Source organism: Pecten maximus, chromosome 10 (assembly GCF_902652985.1).
Source record: "Pecten maximus chromosome 10, xPecMax1.1, whole genome shotgun sequence".
In the NCBI taxonomy this organism is placed as follows: Eukaryota; Metazoa; Mollusca; class Bivalvia; order Pectinida; family Pectinidae; genus Pecten; species Pecten maximus.
Genome location: NC_047024.1, coordinates 28495084 through 28521410, shown reverse-complemented (window position 1 = coordinate 28521410; position 26327 = coordinate 28495084). Strand labels below are relative to the sequence as shown.

The following is a 26327-nucleotide window of genomic DNA, read 5'->3' as shown; positions in this document are numbered from 1 at the left end:
ACCAATATTTAATGTTTGCAAATTTCTTCTAAAACATCATCATGTGGAGGTTGATATTTTAAGACAATAACCTGAGACAATACATGTACCCGGTATTGTGTTTATGACATTGTAGTCTTAGTGATGTCACAATGCCCCAAGGTAAATTCCCTGTTATTAAGATGAATATACTGGAGGAAATGCATTTTCACCCTTTGGCAATTACTGTAATAAGTTTTATATCTAATATAAACATTAAGGACCTTTGATTGTAATCAGTATTTGATAATACCAGATTTTCATAAAACCATATTGACCGAATCAAACCTCATTTTGATTCTACTAGGAGTTAAATTTTTTCACAGTAAATGACATTAAAGATTTACAAAATCTTAAATTGGACTTCATTCAATGAAAACTTATTTGACCATCAACTCTTCCTCAGATATTAGGAGATATGAATCCAAAGTTCATAAGAGAAGTTATCTGACATGCTGACTTTGGAGGTATTACATTTTTCAACCGTATAAATCCTTTATTGCCATCTTTTTGAAGTTCCTCAACATGGACACTAATATGAACTTTTTATACCTACATAATATATCAATGATAAAGCCCAAGATCTGTCTACAAGTTTTAGGGAATGAGGAGTGACACCAGGAAATAAGCAATCATTTGGATGCATTCATCAATTTGACCAATTTACATAGATTTTTGTACTTTATTAACTCACCTGTTATGAGTAACGATGAGCTAATGCTATGCTATACCCGGCGTCCGCATCGGCGCCCCACCCCAACAATTTATAGCTTTTGGAAAGCTTGTAAGTCCAAAAGTACACACCTCACACCCTTCTAATTTGGTTTATATATTCATTAGAGGTCTAGGGGTGATGCTATGGCAAAATCATGCAAAAACAAATTGTGATTTTTTCGGATTTTACCATTTTGTGGAGTTAACTTTTTTGTCACCAAAACCCACTTTTAAAGTGTTTGCTTATACATAAACTTTTTTGTCATCAAAACCCACTTTTAAAGTGTTTGCTTATACATACATGTACATAAAAAATTAGTGCATAGTGTGATTGCTGCTGCCAGTGAGCTTCACAATCATTGATTGCACTTGTAATAACCTTGCTATCAAAAGAAGATGAAATGAAACTAGGTCATACATACAGTAGTACTATAATATATAGTCTGTTAATATGTAAATAACTACTAACACAGTGCAAAAGATTTAATGATTTATTTTACTGTTTTCAAATCCGCCTAGTGGCAAGGTACATCTGTATAATCTTACCAAGCATTTATTGAATACATTGCATCCTTGAAAGTATTAATGAAGTAATTGAATATTTAATAATTTGAATTCAGAAGATATACCTGACACCTTGTAAAATCATTTTGTTTTCATCTTTCCATGATGAATTGGCTAACAGTAAGGGATGTTTATCGTTTACAACAAACCTGGTGTATATTTGATCTGACAGGACAACAAACCTGGTGTATATTTGATCTGACAGGACAACAAACCTGGTGTATATTTGATCTGACAAGACAACAAACCTGGTGTATTTGATCTGACAGGACAACAAACCTGGTGTATATTTGATCTGACAGGACAACAAACCTGGTGTATTTGATCTGACAGAACAACAAACCTATATTATATTTGATCTGACAGGACAACAAACCTATATTATATTTGATCTGACAGAAACCTGGTATACATGTATATTTGATCTGACAGGACAACAAACCTGGTGTATTTGATCTGATAGGACAACAAACCTATATTATATTTGATCTGACAGGACAACAAACCTATATTATATTTGATCTGACAGGACAACAAACCTATATTATATTTGATCTGACAGAAACCTGGTATACATGTATATTTGATCTGACAGGTAAAATTATATTTATTTACAGTATCCTTTTGAGACAACACTTTAACTGTGACTGTATACTAATTATAAACTATATACATGTATTTGATTAAAGGACAAAAGATATGAAGACATCCTTTTTGATAGGTGCAAGAGAAAATAGGTACAATCTACTGTTTTGATTAAATCACCTATTTTTGGTTTTTCAATCCTGTTTGATTAGCATTGTTAAGGTATCATTTACTGTTCAAGGAATATATATCCTTAATGTGTACAATCATCAACTGTAGAAATAATGCTATTTTTTTAAATAGAAAAATGATTATTTAATTTATAAGGCACGTGTGAAAACAGTACAATTCCCCTGATACCTTAGTCTTTCTGTTGGTAGGAATGTCCTAAATGACTTTCTATAGGATGTTTAACAATATCAAATCCAACTTAACAGCTCATCCAATAATTAACTTTGCTATACATAAACAATAATTCTCCGACCCCAGTTTAACATAAATTCTGACGGAGATTAAAAGTGAAAGTAGTGTGATTTTGATGACATAATACAAATGTATGACATTTATATTAATGATTAATTCAATATTTTTTATACTGGTTACACTATGTCATACAGGTCATATGATCATAATGGTCCTCAACTTCAAGTTCAAGGGGCATAGAATTGCTTGCTTGCATTGTTATTATAATATTTTTCTCCACAAAGTAAAATTTATAATAAGCAGGATCCACTGTATATGATATTTCTGGAACATTTCAAATCTATTTTTTAGAAAAGAATGCTTCACAGCTGAAAAATTCAGTATTTTCTTGATGTTAAAGAATGCTTTTCCCAAAACTTGTACATTGGTATTCTTGATTTAAAGGCAAACTTCATCTAGATTGATATATGTACATCTGTAATTATCTACTGGTTTTTATGTTTATCAAGACTTTATAAATTGTGTAGCTGGATTAAGCTAACTTTCTTATTAAGCTACCCAAAGTTCAACATTCTAGATGCTCTTAAACTTAAAAGGGGTAAAAAAAAATGAAAAAGTATAAAAGCGAAAACATAACGATAATATACATCTGATGATTCAATATTCAGCAGTTCATCATTTGGTATGTATGTGATCTTTCTAAAGCTGAAACTTGATAAGTTCACAGTAAAAGAAAGTATTTTACATAAAAACATGCATCTCTCAACAACAAGTTTTATAAAAATTATATTTTAGCAATATAACATAGTTATCATTTATATTTAAACATGATCAACAGTTATGTTACATAAATATATTCTTAAGATTATCAAACACATACATGTAGTTTAATTGATTAGAATCTGTTATATTATGCATTCTGTATTGTAACTTAAAAAAAATCACAGCCTGAATTTTATGGTAATTAATTTAGACAAAAACAAATTAATGAAAGTTAGTATTATATAGGACTAGAATCTGATATTTTCTTCAGATGCTTTAAAATTAAACACGTCATTAGGATCAAGAAATTCCCCAAAGTACTGTGCTGACATGTCTCGCTTTGATAGGTTCACCTTCGGGGCTGCCTTAGCCAAACGCTTGTCTCTCTTCATCAGATTGAGCTGTAGTTGTGTTGGAACTCTCCTGTAATAGAGGAACATGTTATCTAGTTAGTTTTATTGCAGAAATTGATAATAAAAAAAAAATTTGGGGTCGATGACATTTGGGTCCTAAGACTCTTCTTCCAAGTGGTCAACATTTTCATGTACAATATTTACAACATGTAAAAGTAAAACAGCACATACAAACATTGATATCACGTCAAGGTAAATAAAGAAATGTATAGCTAAAATATGTATAAAACACATGTGAAATACTTGTATACATTTTGTATCATGGCATTTATTTAAGATAAGTATCAAAGTTAAGCACTGAGAGTTATATAAAATAAAATAATGAGATGGGGATACAATAATAAGATGATAATCATGTACTACTAAAACTTTCAGACAATGATAATCTCGTGTTATAAAATTTAACATATGCTTTATGCATTCAAGCTTAAAATTTGGTAAGTTTTTTTACATTGTTTCTATTGTTCCTGGGATGCTTCGTAAACCAGGTAACTAATTAAGGGCCTCATTAATATCACCTGAGTTCTGACATATACCCATACAATGGCTTTTATTGTTGGGTCATTGGAGATCCGGAGTATATAGCAACTGATCATTTTGCCAGCGAAATCATACTGGAGCTTCTATGACCATCAAACATATTATCTCATAATCTTTTTTAATGAAAAACTGCCCTACTAATTCCTAGTGAACAAAGGGCAGTAAGATATATACATGTCTGGATATTTAAGGGTAGCATATATGGCTCTGAAAAAGATACAGAAGATTTTAAATAGTTTGACCGCTTTTGATCCTCCAACCCATTTCAGGTCCTTAAGACTATAGTGTGTCAGGTTCAGTTAAAAAATATAACAGGTAGACAGCAATTTTTATCTTAAATAGATATTATGCCTCAAAAACTTTTAATCACATGGGATTGAAGGACACTATACATACACTGCAGCAGGTACAGGGTTTTTGTAAGCTGTGGATTTCGCCTTTGTCAGTTGTCTCTCCATTGGTGTGGGAGGGTGTAACTTGTCCCATAAAGTCTTTTTGTACTTTTGGAAACACATCTCACAGGGTTGTTTATTGTTCACTGTTAATGAAAAAAAATAATTTATGTAAACACTACTTATTTGTACATAAGATGTGTGTATTTGCAATCGGTATAAAACATCTTCAAATTGTATTTAGACAATAGATCAGAAATACAGTCCAAGACTTCATAGCAAGGAGCTAATAGTGCAAAAACAACATGTACTACTAACAAACTAATAGAATTGTAATTATTATTTAAAATCAATATGGGCAAATGTGAACAATAAACAAAGATTTGCATGGAGACCCTTGAAAAATACCAGGAAAATATGACCAGGAGTTCCAAAATGGTAAACATCTTCTGCTTGTAAATAACATCCGCCTTACAAACCTAGGTCAAATCGATTAAGTTAGTCATTCCTAAAATAAGAACTAGGGTGGTGACAACAGAAGTTTTTAAACCTTTGCCATATCAATAAGCAGTAAACTCATCTGACTGCATATTTCACAAGATATCTTAGTTATCCAATTAGAGGTACATGCTGATAATGTGATATACCCACTTCCTTTCTCCATCTGTAAAGGACAGCCAGCTTTACGAGCAGCATCCAGGGGTGTGTCCCCTTTAATGTTCTGACTCTCAATGTCTCCCTCATGGTACAAAAAGCAGCTTAAACATTCTGGCCTCCGACTGTCAGCAGCATAATGTCCAGGTGTGTTTCCAAAATCTGAAAGCAACCCAACAGACATTTCTTTATTTTGTATTTTTAAGATAATGAGAATGTATTAAAATCTTTTTAATAACTCCCAAGACAAATGCATGCAAAGGAATTAAAGAAGAAAACCCCATATCAAATAGCCACCTGAATATTACATACATATTCTGTGATATATATCCAAAGATTTTATTAAAATTTTTGTTTAATTGTATAGGTCTGGGTGTCTGATTGGGCTGGAAAGGTTGTGAAATTAAGTCACAAATACATTCAGACCTGCAGAAAAGCTTAAATGTATGTACCTCTGTATGCATGTTCTTATGACTTTGATCCTTTGTAAGTCCTTGTGACCCCTGTGTAAGTCCTTGTGACCCCTGTGTTAGTCCTTGTGACCCCTGTGTAAGTCCTTGTGACCCCTGTGTAAGTCCTTGTGACCTGTGTTAGTCCTTGTGACCTGTGTAAGTCCTTGTGACCTGTGTATGTCCTTGTGACCTGTGTTAGTCCTTGTGACCTGTGTTAGTCCTTGTGACCCCTGTGTAAGTCCTTGTGACCCCTGTGTAAGTCCTTGTGACCTGTGTAAGTCCTTGTGACCTGTGTAAGTCCTTGTGACCTGTGTAAGTCCTTGTGACCTGTGTTAGTCCTTGTGATCCTTGTGTAAGTCCTTGTGACCTGTGTTAGTCCTTGTGACCTGTGTAAGTCCTTGTGATCCTTGTGTAAGTCCTTGCGACCTTTGTAAGTCCTTGTGACCTTTGTAAGTCCTTGTGACCTGTGTATGTCCTTGTGACCGGTGTATGTCCTTGTGGCCCTTGTGTAAGTCCTTGTGACCTTTGTAAGTCCTTGTGACCTATGTAAGTCCTTGTGACCTCGTGTATGTCACTGTGAACCTTGTGCAAGTCCTTGGGACCTGTGTAGGTCCTTGTGACCTGTGTAGGTCCTTGTGACCCTTGTGTATGTCCTTGTGACATTTGTAAGTCCTTGTGACCTGTGTATGTCCTTGTGACCTGTGTAAGTCCTTGTGACCCGTGTATAAGTCCTTGTGACCTGTGTATGTCCTTGTGACCCGTGTATAAGTCCTTGTGACCCGTGTATAAGTCCTTGTGACCTGTGTATGTCATTGTGACCCGTGTATAAGTCCTTGTGACCCGTGTGTATGTCATTGTGACCCGTGTATAAGTCCTTGTGACCCGTGTGTATGTCCTTGTGACCCCTGTGTAAATCTGTGTGACCTATGTAAGTCCTTGTGAACTATTTAAGTCCTTGTGACCCCTGTGTAAGTCCTTGCGACCTATGCAAGTCCTTGTGACCCCTGTGTAAGTCCTTGCGACCGATTAAGTCCTTGTGACCCCTGTGTATGTCATTTGACCTTGAAAGTCCTTGTTAACTCTTTAACCACTGTGTTGTTCTTTGTGACCTCCGTACTGTTTTATCTCACAAATAGTCTGTGACTTCTCTATAGCACCTAAATTTAAATTCCTTTATCATGCTGCATGTCATGCCATTATTGTATTCAAATGACTAGATTACCGTAGTAATCCCTTTCATATGATACATGTACATGTAATCACATGACATACTGTAACACAGTTGTTACATGACATATCTCCCTGTGTGAAGAATACTCACAGTCCTGGTGGTTTGGATCCGCCCCTTTTTCTAAAAGCCAGTGTAAGACATTAAGTGCGCCATGTTGGGCCGCCTGGAACAGATAGAACAGACAAACTATTGACTTGATCAACTTCCTAATTCATATGAAAAATGGTTTCAGGATCTCAAACAATATTGACATTATTGTACAACACCAGGTTGCATGCTATGATTGTGAATTAAGGGTCACCATCACATATACATGTACTAGAAATATCCATCTCAAAATAAATGAGCAAATCTTGTACAAGAATGAATTCTAAATAATAAATGCATCCATATTGATCAATGGCTTTAAAACTAATGTTCCAGCTAAATAGACAGTGGAATAAAATTATTTTGAAAACCCTGAATATTAAAAGATTTTGCATTTATCCATTGACCTAATTTGTCATCATTTCTGCAAAGGTGACCCAAGCATGAACTTTGACCTCATTTTACATTTTCTTTGTCCTGCAAGAATTAACTTTACCCCAGTGCCCTTTGAGCCAAGATTTATGTTTGCTACATGGGTTTCATTACAAGATAGCCATCAGAATTATACAATCTTGTTGTCTAATAACTGACCACATGACTGAGGGTCTTGCCATCTGCTTGAGTAACCTCCAGTGACGTGCCTTGCTTGACTAAGAAGCGGACAATGTCAAGTTTGTCGTGTCGTGCTGCATGATGAGCTGCGAGGTACCCATTGTTGTCACCAAGCGTAATGTCACAGTCTCGTTGTATCAGTAATATCACACAGTCGAGGGCTGCAACACAAAACAAGGTTGAAATGAATATAATGAAAAAGTTATGTTAAATTTGATATACAGGTACATGTATATGTAGTTTTAATCAAATCAAAGGCAAATCCTAAATTGACACAATATCTTCCTACTAAAACTTTGAAAAAAAAAAGAAAAAAACACCAAGTTTAAATTTGTGCTGATGTATACATGACATAATGTACTGTTTTGTCACGTGACACCTGTATAAACTAGACACTTAACATAGGTATATATGTATATGAAAATAATGATTGTTTGAACGATTTACTGAAAAAAGAGGCAGCCATTCACCAATATTAATAACATTATGAGAAACCTGTCTTAACCAAACACTACAAATCAGCTACCAGGTAATATTCACAACATTGCTGTGAGCCTTATAGGATACATGAACATACATTTTGGATATGACACCATACATGGTATATGACTGGCCATTCTTACATCCATATTGGGCAGCGTAGTGGACGGGGGTCTTTCCAATTTCACACCGACTATCCAGGTCCACTCCTTGGTCAAACAGGAACTGGAGAATCTTCTTATGGTTTCTCATGGCTGCAAGATGGCTCACCTGTCGTCCTAGCTTATCCTCCGCCACCAGACTACTGCCTATGGTACAGAATTAACAGGTAAATGAGGCTTGTCATGCTCATGTAGCTATTACAATACTGTAATCTTATCTAACTAAGAATACAATATCTGATAATAAGCCCACAATTGTTTATTTTAGCTTGGTAAAAATGCTAAGAACTTTTTTTTCTAAATTATCCTACAATTATGCCCTCACCTACTTGAGTGAGACTGACCTCAGACTTCGATTCCCTAGGCGTACTACAGGATAAGTATGATAATACGGGGGTATTTATTTCAGATAAAAAAACTAGCTTAATATATTGATGTAATCATTTAATATTATGGTTTTTACTCAAAATAAGGAATATACATATATAAAATAAATTATTACACCGATCAAAACATTGCTAATAGGAGATATGAAATGTTTTGCTCCAGCTAGCTAATGAAAACAGATAGACATATATATATATATGTATGTCAAGACAAAGGATTCAGTATTTAACTCCAAATTATCTATATTTTGATTGTCTGAATTTATGCAATGCACTATGTTAAGATTAATAATTTTGTGCTTACATATCAGATTATGCTACTCATGAGTAGCTGGATAGAAAGGACACAACTATATTAGTTTAGTTTTTTATTTAAGGTATCGACAGAGGCATGCTCAGCCTGCATCCATAATAAGTCTATAACTATAAACTTTACAATGTCAGTAAAACAGTTTTTGATAACAATTAATTGTTTCAAATGAAACAAGGATGGATAGTATTGCAACAGCAATACAAAGTCCCCTGCCTGAACCAGGAGTGCAACTATTTATTTCCCATTTTTTAAACTATGTGTTATACTGATCACGTATACCAAGTTTCGTTAAAATCGGAGTAGTACTTTAGGATTGTCCGGACACGCCTCAACCAATGAGAAGTCGGCGGCCATTTTGAAAAGTGGTTTTTCGGAAAAAAAAGTAGGATGCACAACTACATGTTATACTGATCATGAATACTAAGTTTCGTTAAAATCGGAGTAGTACTTTAGGAGGAGTTGTCCGGACAAGCCTCAACCAATGAGAAGTCAGCAGCCATTTTGAAAAATAAATTTTTGAGAAAAAAAAAATGTGGGATGCACAACTACATGTTATACTGATCATGTATACCAAGTTTCATTAAAATCTGAGTAGTACTTTAGGAGTTGTCCGGACAAGTCTCAACCAATGAGAAGCCGGCAGCCATTTTGAAAAATGAATTTTTGAAAAACAAAATGTGGGATGCACAACTTCATGGTATACTGATCATGTATACCAAGTTTCATTAAAATCGGAGTAGTCCTTTAGAAGGAGTTGTCCGGACAAGTCTCAACCAATGAGAAGTCGGCGGCCATTTTGAAAATTGGTTTTTGGAAAAAAAATATGTGGGATGCACAACTACATGTTATACTGATCATGTATACCAAGTTTCGTTAAAATCAGAGTAGTACTTTAGGAGGAGTTGTCCGGACAAGTCTCAACTAATGAGAAGTCGGCAGCCATTTTGAAAATTGGTTTTTCGAAAAAAAAAAATGTGGGATGCACAACTACATGTTATACTGATCATGTATACCAAGTTTCATTAAAATCGGAGTAGTACTTTAGAAGGAGTTGTCCGGACAACTATTGCGTGACAGACAGACAGACGGACGGACGGACGGACGGACGGAGGGTAAACCTATAGTCCCCCCGTTTTTCAAACGGCAGGGGACTAATAATGTTTAGATCATTTGAAATGAAGCATGGTCACATAGTACAGTATAGTGGTAATGACTAGATTTGATGAATGTATAGCCTAATTCATTGCGATTAATTTTGATGATCATGTCTTTCTTAGAATCTAATAAAAGACATATTTTTGCAGTCACATGAATTACCGCAACAAATTGAATTAAAATCCCCAATCATAGGCAATACAGTACAGGCATATATGTTACATTTCATAGACTTTACCTTTGGTGTGTAGGATTTTCAGACAGCCAAGTTCACCATTGAAGGCTGCAACATGAGCAGGAGTCTGATTGTCACGATCACGGACATGAACTTCAGAAGTGTGTTGGAGTATTAACTTCAGGCATTCTTTATGGCCACCTGTGCAAACCTCGTGGAGTGGACTTCGGCCAGTATTGCTGCGTGACAGGGGCTCGGCTCCAGCCTAACAAAAGATATTAATTACATGTATAATAATCTCAAAGGTGGATATTTATATATATAGTTATACATCGCAGACTTGTAAACAAAACTAATATAAATCTTAATTAAATCACTACATTCAAGGATATGATATAGATGTTGAGATTTGGGGTTTAGAGAAATGAAATTACATCCATTTTAATTTTTTTCCAAAATGTTTGGTCATGACCCAGAATCATCTCTGATCATAATTAATATACTAACTTCCAATATGTTGCATTACATAATACTTTACTGTAAATGGCAAATGACAATAAAGTAATATTGGGGGTACTGGATTGTGATGGATCTGTAGTTCGTGTTGACAGTATTTCTCACTCCACATTAGTGACTATTTTACAACTCGTAATCTAATATATAAACAACAAATCATTGAGAAACATAAACGTACCTTGAGGAGTTTTTCCACCATTGAGTACTGCCCATAGCTGCAGGCTATGTGTAAAGGTGTACGTCCATTGCTGTCTGTAGATTTTGTATCGAGGTTTTGTTCTGCCGTGTCCAGGAGTTCCCGGACGGGGTCACTGTCTATAAATCACAAATTATCAGCTGAATATAAATACTCATCTGCACGATACAGCAAACCAGGTAAAATGCATGTTTTTGTATATAAATAACCACAGCATATACTGTAAAGTTAATAATATAACCAGTCATTCTGACAATATATTTCTCAGTTGTTTCTATAAAATAAATCTCTAACGAGGTACTGCTGTGAATATTGTGTATGTACGTTATTGACATTAAACAATGAATTTCACTCGTAATGGATATAATTCAAATAACAGTTGTGTAGACAACGTATTGATTTGCCACGAAAATAAAACTGTTATCTTGAATTTTAAGTGAAAATATGAGCTTACCTTTCGGAGTAGTGCTTCGATCCGCCATTGTGTTCATAAATGCCAAGGCGACTACTTTATGATTGTCGTGAAAACAATATTACTTACTTTCATTTGTATTTATGAAATACAGGCATTCGTAATACAAAATGAGATAAAAATACAATTTTCTATTACTTGTTATTAATGTTTCATGAGGTTTTTTCTCATTAGCTGCAAAATCTCAAAATTGATGGTGTCGTAACATGAAGAAAGGGGCGCGAATTTTCAAATGTAAAAGCTTGCAATGATCACAAAGTCTAGTGATGTCTAGATATATCGACACGTCAGAGGTTTTCTTACATCAGTTTTTGAAAGAAAGAAAACTTAACATGTTTCTATCATGGATTTCCCCGCTTTTAGATCTTGATCTGGTTCAAACATTATTTAAATCATCATCTGACAATATTGACACAAGTCTTATGTGTTTTTGTTTTGTTTTGTCCAAGGGAGGACTGATCAGAAGAGATAACAGGCATCTTTTGATTATGTTCAATTTCACCTGTAGATGAATAGACGATATTTGTAATCTTAAAATTACAAAAACTAAAGTTTCTATGTCGATCTTTACTTATACAATGTAAATGGCAGTAACAGCTTGACCAGCGAGATTATTTTGATTTCCCAACTGTCAAATTGCCATTTCTCGGTAGTAATACTCCTGCTTCCAAAGAGTTTATTCAAGGGCTTGCTCCCATTATTACGATTTCCATGGCAGATGTCAACTATACAGACATTAAGACAGAAACAATAACAATAAAATGTTTCGAGAGGTGCTGCATGGTTGGTGATGACCAGAGGAAAGTGGTTTGGTCAAAGTCGCGATATCAAGCCAGATGTGTTCGATATTTCTTGGTACAATCGTATGCCTGGCGGTTATGGCAAGCCGTTTGGGTTTTTACCTATTAAATACAGATATCTGTATTCAAAATAAAGATATTATTAATATAAAAATTAAAGATATCTTTAATTCAAATAGAGATATCTTTAATTTAAATAGAGATATCTTTAATTGAATTAGAGATATCTGTATTTGAATTAGAAATATCCCGAGATCTATTTAAAATACAGATATCTCTAATTAAACACGAAATAGAGATATCTCTAATTCAAATACAGATATCTCTAATTCAATTAAAGATATCTTTATTTCAATAAGAGATATCTGCATTTCATTGTAAATAAAGATATCTCTATTTAAAATAATGATATCTCAATTACAATTAAAGATATCTGTAATTCAAATAGAGATATCTGAATTTGAAATAGAGATATCTGTAATGTAAAAGAAGATATCTCTATTTTCAGTAGAAATAGAGATATATGTATTTAAATTAGACATATCTTTATTTAAATAGAGATATCTTTATTTAAATTACAGATATCTCTAATTAAATAGAGATGTCTTCATATTAAATAGAGATATCTTTCATTAAATAGAGATATCTTCATTTCAATAGGTAAAAACCCAAACGGCTTGCCCTAATAGGCGGTTCCGTTGTCACCACAGTACTATCTTTTTTCATATAGAGAAGCAGGGGATTCTTACCCTTCTGGAACGCCTGGGCCGATAATTATGAAACTGTACTCGTGCTCAAATACACCATTCGTGACCGGACTGAAGTTTTTTTTAGGGATGTTTACTATCTGATATATCTGGATTCATATTTTTACGATGATTTGAAGAACATTTTGGAAAGCCATCAAATGATATATAATTTTCAATGTTTAGACTGTCTTTTGAAACTGCCATTTCATTATTTAAGCGAGAGGATAGGAAGTGGAATTGAGCGCAGATTTCATGCATGAGCCTTGCAAGGGTTTCATGAATACGGACCCTGGTCTTATTCTCCTTGTACTTTTTCTAAGGTTTCCATGCAAATCAGAATTTTCTATTAGTATTTTCCCACGGGGTTTCGATTCTGAGTTAGAATAACTATTTCGTTATTATGTAGGTATTCTGTTTACAGATATCCAGATGTGTAAATTCGGTTAAAATGAAACACCCATCCCCCACCACTGATGAAGATAGATATGTCTAACAATGGTATTTACATCTAGGTGTAAATAAACATAAATTCGGGTCTCTGTGTGGGCACTAAGTCTGCCTCGTATATAGTGTAGCATAGAGGTCATTAAATTAAAAACAATATGTTTTGTTGAATTTTCATAAATTTTTCATACACAGTTTTTTCAGTAAAACCTCTTTATAATGTCATTTTTCATAGGATATTATTTGGTGTTATAAGAAACTAATCAATATATCGAGGACACTATATACAAGAGTGGCAAAGAAATCTGTTTATTTACCTCCAATAACTTTGTCTTGGTATTTGTATTGTTTTGTCGACAATATAATTAAGTTATCGGTTACGTTGACGTTGAGCAAAGTAGTAAATGACAAGAGGGACATTGTATCTAGGTTTTCCTGTAAAACGTTCTGATCATTCTTACATTCAACGTTAACTAGACCTCTCTATAATGACAAGAGAAAATCGTCTATATGGCAATACATTTATTATTCATAACAATTAATATTGAACAGTTGTAAATATTGATGTATATTATAAATACACAGTACGTATGTAATATTGATTGATCCAGGTAAATATGTAAATATTTCTTAAATTCTATGTATGTAAACAACTGATGTAATTGCTTTGTATGTAAAAATTGATTGCACTAGACAATTGTTAGAAATGCTATACTCTGTAACAATATGGTGAAGGATTATAGATATCGTACAGTAGTAAATCATTAAATAAATGTACAAAAGTTCCGAATGCTGCAGCTCATTTACATTAAATTAACTTCCGTTTATCTATATACATGAAACATTCTCAAGTTAAAATATAATTTGATCTAGGAAAACAAGCGAAAATGTGTTCTGTTTGAGAATGATAGGTTACCAAAGATTTGAGAATTTCCCGGCCATGCATGGCAAGTTGAGGGGCAATCAGTCATTGATTCTGAACTGATTATTACAAAAAGAAAAATCAAGTGATGAACCGGAGACTTAAATAATCATTAATTAGTTATCGTAAAATATAGTACATAAATTGTTCCTTCGTAAATCCACTCCCAATTAGTATGTGGTATGCCAGTATTAACACAGAGGTTTATTTTTGTAAAAAAAGGATATAAGTCTATTCTGATTTTTTATATGGAAATTATTAAAAGGGTAGAAATAAAGTGAAGGAAAATATATATACTATAAATATTTGTTACACAAATTGATTCAGGTGTAGATTAGAAAATAAGTATAATACTAAGAGTGAAATATAAATAAAAACATACGTGTATCATATATATCTATATACCATATTATATATACATGTATATCTTTATTATATCTATATTGCTACAAATGTATATATCTGTAGGCATAAAAGGAGTTAACATGGCATAAACAAATTAAAAAATTAAAGAAAATTTGGGTTATATAAAATCCATTCTATCCTAAACACTAGTTGGCTATGCCGCTAACCATGCGCGAAATCATGTGATACTGCTCAAATGTATAATAACTGACCTTTGTTCTTAATATTGAATGTACGATGACACGTAGCTAATCAAAACACCATGCAGAAATGGAGAATGTTTAGTGTTGATATACATTGTACATGTTTCAGTACCTAAAAGTTAATTCAAATATATTGTTTTTGGTTCGATTTAGAAAACAATAATTCTACTACATTTGTAATTCTTTGTTTTTTATTACGTTGTGTTTATTCTTATGTGGTTTTTTCTTTGTTTGTTCCTTCCCTTTTTTATCTCTTGCTCTTGTTTTCTCTTCTTTTTTTCTTTCTTTTTTCTTTCTTTTTCTCTTTTTTTTTTGTTGGTATTTTTTCTTTTTCTCTTTGTTTGTTCTTTCGGTTCTATTTTCCACCTTTTTTTTTGTTTTTTTTTTGTTTTTTGTTTTGCTTTATTTTTTCTTTTTCTATTATTTTCTCATTTTTTCCCTCTTTTTTCCTATTTATCTATTTTTCCGTTTTTTTGTTTAATTTTTCTTTTTCCATTTTTTTCTCATTTTCCCTCTTTTTTTCTATTTATCTATTTTTCCATTTTTTTGTTTTATTTTTCTTTTCCATTTTTTATCTCATTTTTTTTCTATTTATCTGTTTTTCTTTTTCTTTTTGACCTTATTTTATTTTCTCTCTTGTATAGACTGAGCGCCCAAAAGAAAAACTATTGTGTAGGTAGGACGCCCAAGGATTAAACCATTGTGTGGGTAGGGCGCCCAATGTTTAAATCACTGTGTAGGTAGGGCGCCCAAGGGTTAAACCATTGTGTGGGTAGGGCGCCCAAGGGTTAAGCCATTGTGTGGGTAGGGCGCCCAAGGGTTAAGCCATTGTGTGGGTAGGGCGCCCAAGGGTTAAGCCATTGTGTGGGTAGGGCGCCCAAGGGTTAAACAATTGTGTGGTAGGGCGCCCAAGGGTTAAACCATTATGTGGGTAGGGCGCCCAAAGGTTAAACCATTGTGTGGGTAGGGCGCCCAAGGGTTAAACAATTGTGTGGTAGGGCGCCCAAGGGTTAAACCATTGTGTGGGTAGGGCGCCCAAGGGTTAAACCATTGTGTGGGTAGGGCGCCCAAGGGTTAAACCATTGTGTGGGTAGGGCGCCCAAGGGTTAAGCCATTGTGTGGGTAGGGCGCCCAAGGGTTTAAGCCATTGTGTGGGTAGGGCGCCCAAGGGTTAAACCTTTGTGTAGGTAGGGCGCCCAAGGGTTAAACCTTTGTGTGGGTAGGGCGCCCAAGGGTTAAACCATTGTATAGGTAGGTAATGCCATTGTGTATACAGGATGCCCCGGAGTTTTACCATTGTGTAAACAGGAAGCCCGGGGGTAATACCATGGTGTATACAGGATGCCCGGGGGGTTTTACCATTGTGTAAACAGGATGCCCGGGGGTAATACCATTGTGTATACGGGATGCCCAGGGGTAATACCATTGTGTATACAGGATGCCCAGGGGTAATACTATGGTGTATACAGGATGCCCGGGGGTTTTACCATGGTGTATACAGGATGCCCAGGGGTAATGCCATTGTGTATACAGGATGCCCAGGGGTAATACCATTGTGTATACAGGATGCCCGGGGGTAATACCATTGTGTATACAGGATGTCCGGGGGGTAATACCATGGTGTATACAGGATGCCCAGGGGTAATACCATTGTGTATACAGGATGCCCAGGGATAATACCATTGTGTATACAGGATGTCCGGGGGTAATACCATTGTGTATACAGGATGCCCGGGGGTAATACCATGGTGTATACAGGATGCCCAGGGGTAATACCATGGTGTATACAGGATGTCCAGGGGTAATACCATGGTGTATACAGGATGCCCAGGGGTAATACCATTGTGTATACGGGATGCCCAGGGGTAATACCATGGTGTATACGGGATGCCCAGGGGTAATACCATGGTGTATACGGGATGCCCAGGGGTAATACCATGGTGTATACAGGATGCCAAGGGGTAATACCATGGTGTATACGGGATGCCCAGGGGTAATACCATGGTGTATACAGGATGCCAAGGGGTAATACCATGGTGTATACAGGATGTCCAGGGGTAATACCATGGTGTATACAGGATGCCCAGGGGTAATACCATTGTGTATACGGGATGCCCAGGGGTAATACCATGGTGTATACGGGATGCCCAGGGGTAATACCATGGTGTATACGGGATGCCCAGGGGTAATACCATGGTGTATACAGGATGCCAAGGGGTAATACCATGGTGTATACAGGATGCCAAGGGGTAATACCATGGTGTATACAGGATGCCAAGGGGTAATACCATGGTGTATACGGGATGCCAAGGGGTAATACCATGGTGTATACAGGATGCCCAGGGGTAATACCATGGTGTATACGGGATGCCCAGGGGTAATACCATGGTGTATACAGGATGCCAAGGGGTAATACCATGGTGTATACAGGATGCCAAGGGGTAATACCATGGTGTATACAGGATGCCAAGGGGTAATACCATGGTGTATACAGGATGCCAAGGGGTAATACCATGGTGTATACAGGATGCCCAGGGGTAATACCATGGTGTATACAGGATGCCCAGGGGTAATACCATTGTGTATACGGGATGCCCAGGGGTAATACCATGGTGTATACGGGATGCCCAGGGGTAATACCATGGTGTATACAGGATGCCCAGGGGTAATACCATTAGGACGTTGTGTATGTAGACCATTTCTTGATTTTATGACACAAACATGTAATAAAAATCATCTACATGAGAAACTTCAAGTTCACATTTCTTTAAAAAACAGTTTCTTTTACTGCGTGTTGAGTTTAATAATTTCTTATTGGTGTTTTGTTACTATTAAAAAACTATATTTCTCATTTTTCAACAAAAAAATAATCTTTTGGTGCATAATGGGTTTCATCATGTTATTATATTTAAAAAAATACATTGAGGATATTTCTATGAGGATTACTCCGACGACTGTATATTGTGATATCTGATTATATTAAAACTCCACTATATTACCCCATATTGATATCATTTCATCGTAATATCATCCCCACAGTGATATGTGGGGATGATGTTGCGATACTTTGATATAAACTATGAATTATAAAATATTTATTTATAAGTTAACGCGGAGGAGTTTTAACTGTTTAAAAGTTTTTTTTCTTGTTATGTGTATGTTTTAGAAGAACAAGATGAGTTTAGGAATCATAATTCATATTTTGCAATAGTTTTTATCATATACTGACATAGACAAATGTGTAATTGAGAATCGATATTCTACTAAGACACATTAGTAATTTATGGTAGGATTTACGAAGGAATATTTCGGTAACTATAGCTGATTTTAATGCATTGTAAATATTTATATGACCCCAAAGGCTCAAAGAAATAAAGAACTTTAACTTTGTAGTCGAAAATGTGAAAAGAAAAAAAGAAAATTATGTGGATTAAAATGCGTTTTCCCTTTTAACCATGCATGACCAGGTTCCATTTTTTTGTTAGTACATGTAGATATATTAGATATGGTATACGGTTCACTGGTTTTACATAAAGCAGCTCGCGTGGATATATTAGCTGGATTCTTCATACAGAGACTTTGTAATATCTGAAAGTTAAAAAAACGACATCCTTTAAGTTAACTTTACATTAACTCTCAATAATTCCGAAAATAATTGACGTCATTATACTATTCCAATCAGGGTGCAAATCAATTATCCTCTCTATAAGGTACGTGATACAGGTATGATCTATATAATGTACGTGATACAGGTATGATCTATATAAGGTACGTGATACAGGTATGATCTATATAATGTACGTGATACAGGTATGATCTATATAAGGTACGTGATACAGGTATGATCTATATAAGGTACGTGATACAGGTATGATCTATATAAGGTACGTGATACAGGTATGATCTATATAATGTACGTGATACAGGTATGATCTATATAATGTACGTGATACAGGTATGATCTATATAATGTACGTGATACAGGTATGATCTATATAATGTACGTGGTACAGGTATGATCTATATAAGGTACGTGATACAGGTATGATCTATATAAGGTACGTGATACAGGTATGATCTATATAAGGTGCGTGATACAGGTATGATCTATATAAGGTGCGTGATACAGGTATGATCTATATAAGGTACGTGATACAGGTATGATCTATATAAGGTACGTGGTACAGGTATGATCTATATAATGTACGTGATACAGGTATGATCTATATAAGGTTTGTGATACAGGTATGATCCATATAAGGTACGTGATACAGGTGTGATCTATATAAGGTACGTGATACAGGTATGATCTATATAAGGTACGTGATACAGGTATGATCTATCTAATTGTTCAAATATCGTTTTGTATTTCCAATATAGATTGTAACACTTACTGTATATAAATTAGTATCGCCTTGTGCCTGTGCTAGATTTGAAACCAACTGCTCCACCAAGAGTTCTCGAGCGCTGTCCGTACCTTCTCTGATCTGGTCTTCTGGAGGTTCCGGGTGCATATGATTCTAAATTAACAAATAAAAGATCAATGATTTCAGGTGTTAAATTTTTAAATATCGATTTATCGAAGAAAGTGTTTAAATCCTGGATTTTAAACATATTCATGTTGTAATATAACCAATGTTTTTTTTTATAAATCAGTTGGCAATCAAAGGTGTAGGATGTATTCCATAAGTACCCTGGGCCTCACGCTTACCTTTGCCACGTGCTGGTGGGCGAATAGGGGGAAGCTTGGTAGACATGTCAGAAAAGTCATAGATGCTTTCATCCACTGGGGATACAGGCTTGACTACAGGAAAGAGATGGATAGCAAGGTAGGAGAAAGACAGAGGAACGAGAAGGAAACACTTCAGGTAGGACGAAGAAGCGAAATGTAGAAGATGAGAAATTAAAACAAAAGAAAATGAAAAATAGTGAAATTAATGGTCTTATACATGTACATGTACATATGCTCCGACTGTGATATATTTGTACTGATAATCTTAACTGTATTTGAACATGCGATGATTATTTAACTACTTCATGTATCTTAATTATATTGGCAAAAGTTTGAATTTCCAGCATTATATCCAAACATACATATACGCACCACACAGCGAACGCATTGGCCTATATTTTGTCACCACGGACTGTTTCGGGCACAATTTAATGTTGACGGACCTAAAGTTGTCAATAAGGGTTCGCTTTTGTCAAGGTTCATCAGCCAGAAAGCAACATAAAATCACTTGGTGTGGTCCATCAGTATTGTTTAAACCAACAACTTTGGCCAAACTGTTTCCAACGCTATAAAACGAAACTGCGGGTCCAATGATACCTATGTCAAATTGAACAGTTTGACCCCTAAATGACCTATACTCACTGCGGTGTCTGCGATAAGTTGCTCCGTCGGCATACTTGTCAGCGATACTTGGCAGGATGACCGGCTCTCGATGTGGAACCTGGTATTACAGACACATTTTCTAAAAGAATGTTCTCTTATTTTGTAAAAATACATACGAACATCAGATCGTTGTTGTTTTCACATGTTTACTAATATATAATAATGGCATTATTTCACGACAAATGACAGCCTTTTTATTAGCATTTGAATGTTCATATCAGTCTTTGGTCAAGTTTTACTGGGATGTTTTGAAAACAACTCCATTTTTTTCAAAATAGCATTCGGAAAATAATCAGACATGGAAAATTATCAAACGACACTTAGGCTATATATATAGTAACTCACGTTTGGTTCAGCATAGGTTGGGCGCGGAGTTGGGGACAGGGGAGGGAACTGCCTTGTAGGGTAACCACCGTACGGTCTTCTTCCTCCGTACGACATTCTGGGTATCAATCGAAATTCCTCAGATAACTTATCTGAAAATACCGAACATACACATGTGTACGATTATTGAATCATAATAAATTACTTATTAATACAGTAAGTAAAACGGTGAGGAAATGCGTGATTCAGCCAAAGCTTCTGTCGCTTAACCCAAGTGTATATAATCGATGATACAACACCGCAGATGTTACATACTCATTATGTAGATACTAGAAAGCAAAGAGCGCTGATATTGAAACATGATATTTTGCAGTCATAGGAATTTCAACCAATCAACTAACCTAAAGGTTTTGACCAATCAAATCGATGGAAAGTGATGGTGGTGCCAGAACAATAAAGGCAGTGGAAAGTGTGTACCCTATCGCTCTGATGGAGGGAGAGTGGGCATACATACCCCAATCAATGAACATTACAATTATAGAGTATACAAAGTTGGTGTTATAGGTGTAGGGACGGGGGTAGTCAATCTGTTCTAAAAACGGTTTTGACCAATCGGAGTGATGGGGTACCCAATCTAAACATAAACAGTTCTAACCAATCAGAGTGATGGGGTACCCAATCTAAACATAAACAGTTCTAACCAATCGGAGTGATGAGGGACACAATCTAAACATAAATACTTCTAACCAATCGGAGTGATGGGGTACCCAATCTAAACATAAACAGTTCTAACCAATCGGAGTGATGGGGTACCCAATCTAAACATAAACAGTTCTAACCAATCGGAGTGATGGGGTACCCAATCTAAACATAAACAGTTCTAACCAATCGGATTGATGGGGTACCCAATCTAAACATAAACAGTTCTAACCAATCGGAGTGATGGGGTACCCAATCTAAACATAAACAGTTCTAACCAATCGGAGTGATGGGGTACCCAATCTAAACATAAACAGTTCTAACCAATCGGAGTGATGGGGTACCCAATCTAAACATAAACAGTTCTAACCAATCGGACAGATGGGGTACCCAATCTAAACATAAACAGTTCTAACCGATCGGAGTGATGGGGTACCCAATCTAAACATAAACAGTTCTAACCAATCGGACAGATGGGGTACCCAATCTAAACATAAACAGTTCTAACCAATCGGAGTGATGGGGTACCCAATCTAAACATAAACAGTTCTAACCAATCGGACAGATGGGGTACCCAATCTAAACATAAACAGTTCTAACCGATCGGAGTGATGGGGTACCCAATCTAAACATAAATAGTTCTAACCAATCGGAGTGATGGGGTACCCAATCTAAACATAAACAGTTCTAACCAATCGGAGTGATGGGGTACCCAATCTAAACATAAACAGTTCTAACCAATCAGGAGTGATGGGGTACCCAATCTAAACATAAACAGTTCTAACCAATCGGAGTGATGGGGTACCCAATCTAAACATAAACAGTTCTAACCAATCAGAGTGATGGGGTACCCAATCTAAACATAAACAGTTCTAACCAATCGGACAGATGGGGTACCCAATCTAAACATAAACAGTTCTAACCGATCGGAGTGATGGGGTACCCAATCTAAACATAAACAGTTCTAACCAATCAGAGTGATGGGGTACCCAATCTAAACATAAACAGTTCTAACCAATCGGAGTGATGGGGTACCCAATCTAAACATAAACAGTTCTAACCAATCGGAGTGATGGGGTACCCAATCTAAACATAAACAGTTCTAACCAATCGGACAGATGGGGTACCCAATCTAAACATAAACAGTTCTAACCAATCAGAGTGATGGGGTACCCAATCTAAACATAAACAGTTCTAACCAATCGGACAGATGGGGTACCCAATCTAAACATAAATAGTTCTAACCAATCGGAGTGATGGGGTACCCAATCTAAACGTAAACAGTTCTAACCAATCGGAGTGATGGGTACCCAATCTAAACATAAACAGTTCTAACAAATCGGACAGATGGGGTACCCAATCTAAACATAAACAGTTCTAACCGATCGGAGTGATGGGGTACCCAATCTCAACATAAATAGTTCTAACCAATCGCAGTGATGGGATACCCAATCTAAACATAAACAGTTCTAACCAATCGGAGTGATGGGGTACCCAATCTAAACATAAACAGTTCTAACCAATCGGAGTGATGGGGTACCCAATCTAAACATAAACAGTTCTAACCAATCGGAGTGATGGGGTAACCAATCTAAACATAAACAGTTCTAACCAATCGGAGTGATGAGGTACCCAATCTAAACATAAACAGTTCTAACCAATCGGAGTGATGGGTACCCAATCTAAACATTAACAGTTCTAACCAATCAGAGTGATGGGGTACCCAATCTAAACATAAACAGTTCTAACCGATCGGAGTGATGGGGTACCCAATCTAAACATAAACAGTTCTAACCAATCGGAGTGATGGGGTACCCAATCTAAACATAAACAGTTCTAACCAATCGGAGTGATGGGGTACCCAATCTAAACATAAACAGTTCTAACCGATCGGAGTGATGGGGTACCCAATCTAATCATAAACAGTTCTAACCGATCGGAGTGATGGGGTACCCAATCTAAACATAAACAGTTCTAACCAATCACAGTGATGAGGGACACAATCTAAACATAAACAGTTCTAACCGAATCGGAGTGATGGGGTACCCAATCTAATCATAAACAGTTCTAACCAATCGGAGTGATGGGGTACCCAATCTAAACATAAACAGTTCTAACCAATCGGATTGATGGGGTACCCAATCTAAACATAAACAGTTCTAACCAATCGGAGTGATGGGGTACCCAATCTAAACATAAACAGTTCTAACCAATCGGAGTGATGGGTACCCAATCTAAACATTAACAGTTCTAACCAATCAGAGTGATGGGGTACCCAATCTAAACATAAACAGTTCTAACCAATCGGAGTGATGGGGTACCCAATCTAAACATAACAGTTCTAACCAATCGGAGTGATGGGGTACCCAATCTAAACATAAACAGTTCTAACCAATCGGAGTGATGGGGTACCCAATCTAAACATAAACAGTTCTAACCAATCGGAGTGATGGGGTACCCAATCTAAACATAAACAGTTCTAACCAATCGGAGTGATGGGTACCCAATCTAAACATAAACAGTTCTAACCGATCGGAGTGATGGGGTACCCAATCTAAACATAAACAGTTCTAACCAATCACAGTGATGAGGGACACAATCTAAACATAAACAGTTCTAACCAATCGGAGTGATGGGGTACCCAATCTAAATCATAAACAGTTCTAACCAATCGGAGTGATGGGGTACCCAATCTAAACATAAACAGTTCTAACCAATCACAGTGATGAGGGACACAATCTAAACATAAACAGTTCTAACCAATCGGAGTGATGGGGTACCCAATCTAAACATAAACAGTTCTAACCAATCGGAGTGATGGGGTACCCAATCTAAACATAAACAGTTCTAACCAATCGGAGTGATGGGGTACCCAATCTAAACATAAACAGTTCTAACCAATCGGAGTGATGGGGTACCCAATCTAAACATAAACAGTTCTAACCAATCAGAGTGATGGGGTACCCAATCTAAACATAAACAGTTCTAACCAATCGGAGTGATGGGGTACCCAATCTAAACATAAACAGTTCTAACCAATCGGAGTGATGGGGTACCCAATCTAAACATAAACAGTTCTAACCAATCGGAGTGATGGGGTACCCAATCTAAACATAAACATTTCTAACCAATCGGAGTGATGGGGTACCCAATCTAAACATAAACAGTTCTAACCAATCGGAGTGATGGGGTACCCAATCTAAACATAAACAGTTCTAACCAATCGGAGTGATGGGGTACCCAATCTAAACATAAACAGTTCTAACCAATCGGAGTGATGGGGTACCCAATCTAAACATAAACAGTTCTAACCAATCGGAGTGATGGGATACCCAATCTAAACATAAACAGTTCTAACCAATCGCAGTGATGGGGTACCCAATCTAAACATAAACAGTTCTAACCAATCGGAGTGATGGGGTACCCAATCTAAACATAAACATATCTAACAAATCAGAGTGATGGGGTACCCAATCTAAACATAAACAGTTCTAACCAATCGCAGTGATGGGGTACCCAATCTAAACATAAACAGTTCTAACCAATCGGACAGATGGGGTACCCAATCTAAACATAAACAGTTCTAACCAATCGGAGTGATGGGGTACCCAATCTTAACATAAATAGTTCTAACCAATCAGAGTGATGGGGTACCCAATCTAAACATAAACAGTTCTAACCAATCGGAGTGATGGGGTACCCAATCTAAACATAAACATATCTAACAAATCAGAGTGATGGGGTACCCAATCTAAACATAAACAGTTCTAACCAACCGGAGTGATGGGGTTAACAATCTAAACATAAACAGTTCTAACCAATCGGAGTGATGGGGTACCCAATCTAAACATAAACAGTTCTAACCAATCGGAGTGATGGGGTACCCAATCTAAACATTAACAGTTCTAACCAATCAGAGTGATGGGGTACCCAATCTAAACATAAACAGTTCTAACCAATCGCAGTGATGGGGTACCCAATCTAAACATAAACAGTTCTAACCAATCGGAGTGACGGGGTACCCAATCTAAACATAAACAGTTTTAACAAATCGCAGTGATCATACTGATGGCGTATTTTTTGACGATCTTATAATGTAGAATATATTAAAAGGCGATATTAGCATCAAAACTATTCGGATTATCCAGTGTCTTAATGATACAGAAACAACGATAGCATAAGAACCGGACAAACAATATTGCATTAGAGCAAATTTATACAAAATGGGGTTTTTTCAGAAGTAAACATGTAACGAGCCTTATTTTACATAAATGTTTTTTTTCTTATAAATCAATGCATGTCATATAAGCCTAGAAACGGTTTATACATGTTTACGTGTATTAACAACATTTCCAAACCTATTAAAGCTGAAACACAATAACATTGACGGTGATGATAACTGCCCGAGCCATCTGACGATAACTGTAGGCTCTGCTCGGCCGAAAAATACACACATCATGATGAAATAAGATGTAATTCTCTACTTCTCAACATCCTAACCTAGATAATTACATATTGCCGTCAGAAAATTCGGACTAGGAAGTTGGAACATCATTGACAAGTTTGCAATGAAACAATCCTTCTTGACATGACTGTCCACAAGACCTATTCTCGTGTAATCATATAAAAACAATATGGATATTCTTCATGAAAAAGATATTGACACATATAAAGTGATAAGTATGTTCTACTTACGAATACGTGGTCGATTAACAATCCATGTGTTTTAACTTTTGGAAAGGTGAATAGAAAGACGAGATCCGCAATCTGTGGCAGGCTTGACAACGCGAAGCAATTGTGTGACGTCACAACTGGCTCACGTCATCGATAAAAGGGGAGAACACTCCAAGTTTACTTTAGTCTAAATATTTTGGCATTACTGTACAGTAACATTTTCACTAAATTACCAGGGGTGTAGGTGGAAGTATATATTGATGTGTAAACACAGGCGTGTAAGATATGCTCAAACTAGGGGAATCCGGGGAGAAAATGAAAAAAATAGAATTCAGAATTCCAATGGTGCCGTCTAGTCGTATATGGTCTTTGATATCTGCCTGATCTATCATAAAAACCATTAACACCAAA

The 26327-nt window shown here is 36.0% G+C and overlaps 2 protein-coding genes across 8 annotated transcripts; both read right to left on the bottom strand.

Moving 5' to 3' along the window:
* Positions 1-1209: 1209 nt before the first annotated feature.
* Positions 1210-11326, bottom strand: LOC117336314 (serine/threonine-protein phosphatase 6 regulatory ankyrin repeat subunit B-like). Of its 5 annotated transcripts, none has more exons than XR_004534575.1 (10): positions 11284-11326; positions 10812-10948; positions 10181-10382; positions 8071-8235; positions 7427-7608; positions 6839-6911; positions 5063-5227; positions 4416-4557; positions 1739-3489; positions 1210-1639 (listed from the first exon to the last, which is right to left on the bottom strand). XR_004534575.1 is itself a non-coding variant. In XM_033896805.1 (9 exons), the coding sequence occupies exons 1-9, from the start codon at positions 11318-11320 to the stop codon at positions 3315-3317; spliced, it is 1278 nt and encodes a 425-aa protein (XP_033752696.1). In that variant the 5' UTR covers positions 11321-11326; the 3' UTR covers positions 1210-3314. The 5 variants fall into 5 exon arrangements, 1 of the variants encoding a protein (XP_033752696.1); XR_004534576.1 differs by having other exon boundaries at positions 1210-1672; positions 1770-3489; XR_004534577.1 differs by having other exon boundaries at positions 1770-3489.
* A 4103-nt stretch (positions 11327-15429) lies between these two features.
* LOC117336313 (DNA-directed RNA polymerase II subunit RPB1-like) lies at positions 15430-26023 on the bottom strand. Of its 3 annotated transcripts, none has more exons than XM_033896803.1 (6): positions 25938-26023; positions 20565-20695; positions 20199-20277; positions 19536-19628; positions 19219-19344; positions 15430-18412 (listed from the first exon to the last, which is right to left on the bottom strand). In XM_033896803.1, the coding sequence occupies exon 6, from the start codon at positions 17433-17435 to the stop codon at positions 16308-16310; it is 1128 nt and encodes a 375-aa protein (XP_033752694.1). In that variant the 5' UTR covers positions 17436-18412; positions 19219-19344; positions 19536-19628; positions 20199-20277; positions 20565-20695; positions 25938-26023; the 3' UTR covers positions 15430-16307. The 3 variants fall into 2 exon arrangements, with proteins under 3 accessions (XP_033752694.1, XP_033752695.1, XP_033752693.1); XM_033896802.1 differs by lacking the exon at positions 19536-19628.
* Positions 26024-26327: the final 304 nt, after the last annotated feature.

Coding starts and splice junctions, on each gene's coding strand:
- LOC117336314 (XM_033896805.1), bottom strand. CDS start 11,320: ATGAACACAATGGCGGATCGAAGCACTACTCCGAAAG. Junction 6,912..7,426: donor GCAAGACCCTCAGTCATGTG/GTCAGTTATTAG, acceptor TATCTGTTCCAG/GCGGCCCAACATGGCGCACT. Junction 5,228..6,838: donor GGATCCAAACCACCAGGACT/GTGAGTATTCTT, acceptor GGTTGCTTTCAG/ATTTTGGAAACACACCTGGA.
- LOC117336313 (XM_033896802.1), bottom strand. CDS start 17,467: ATGGTATTACCCCTGGGCATCCCGTATACACCATGGTATTACCCCTGG.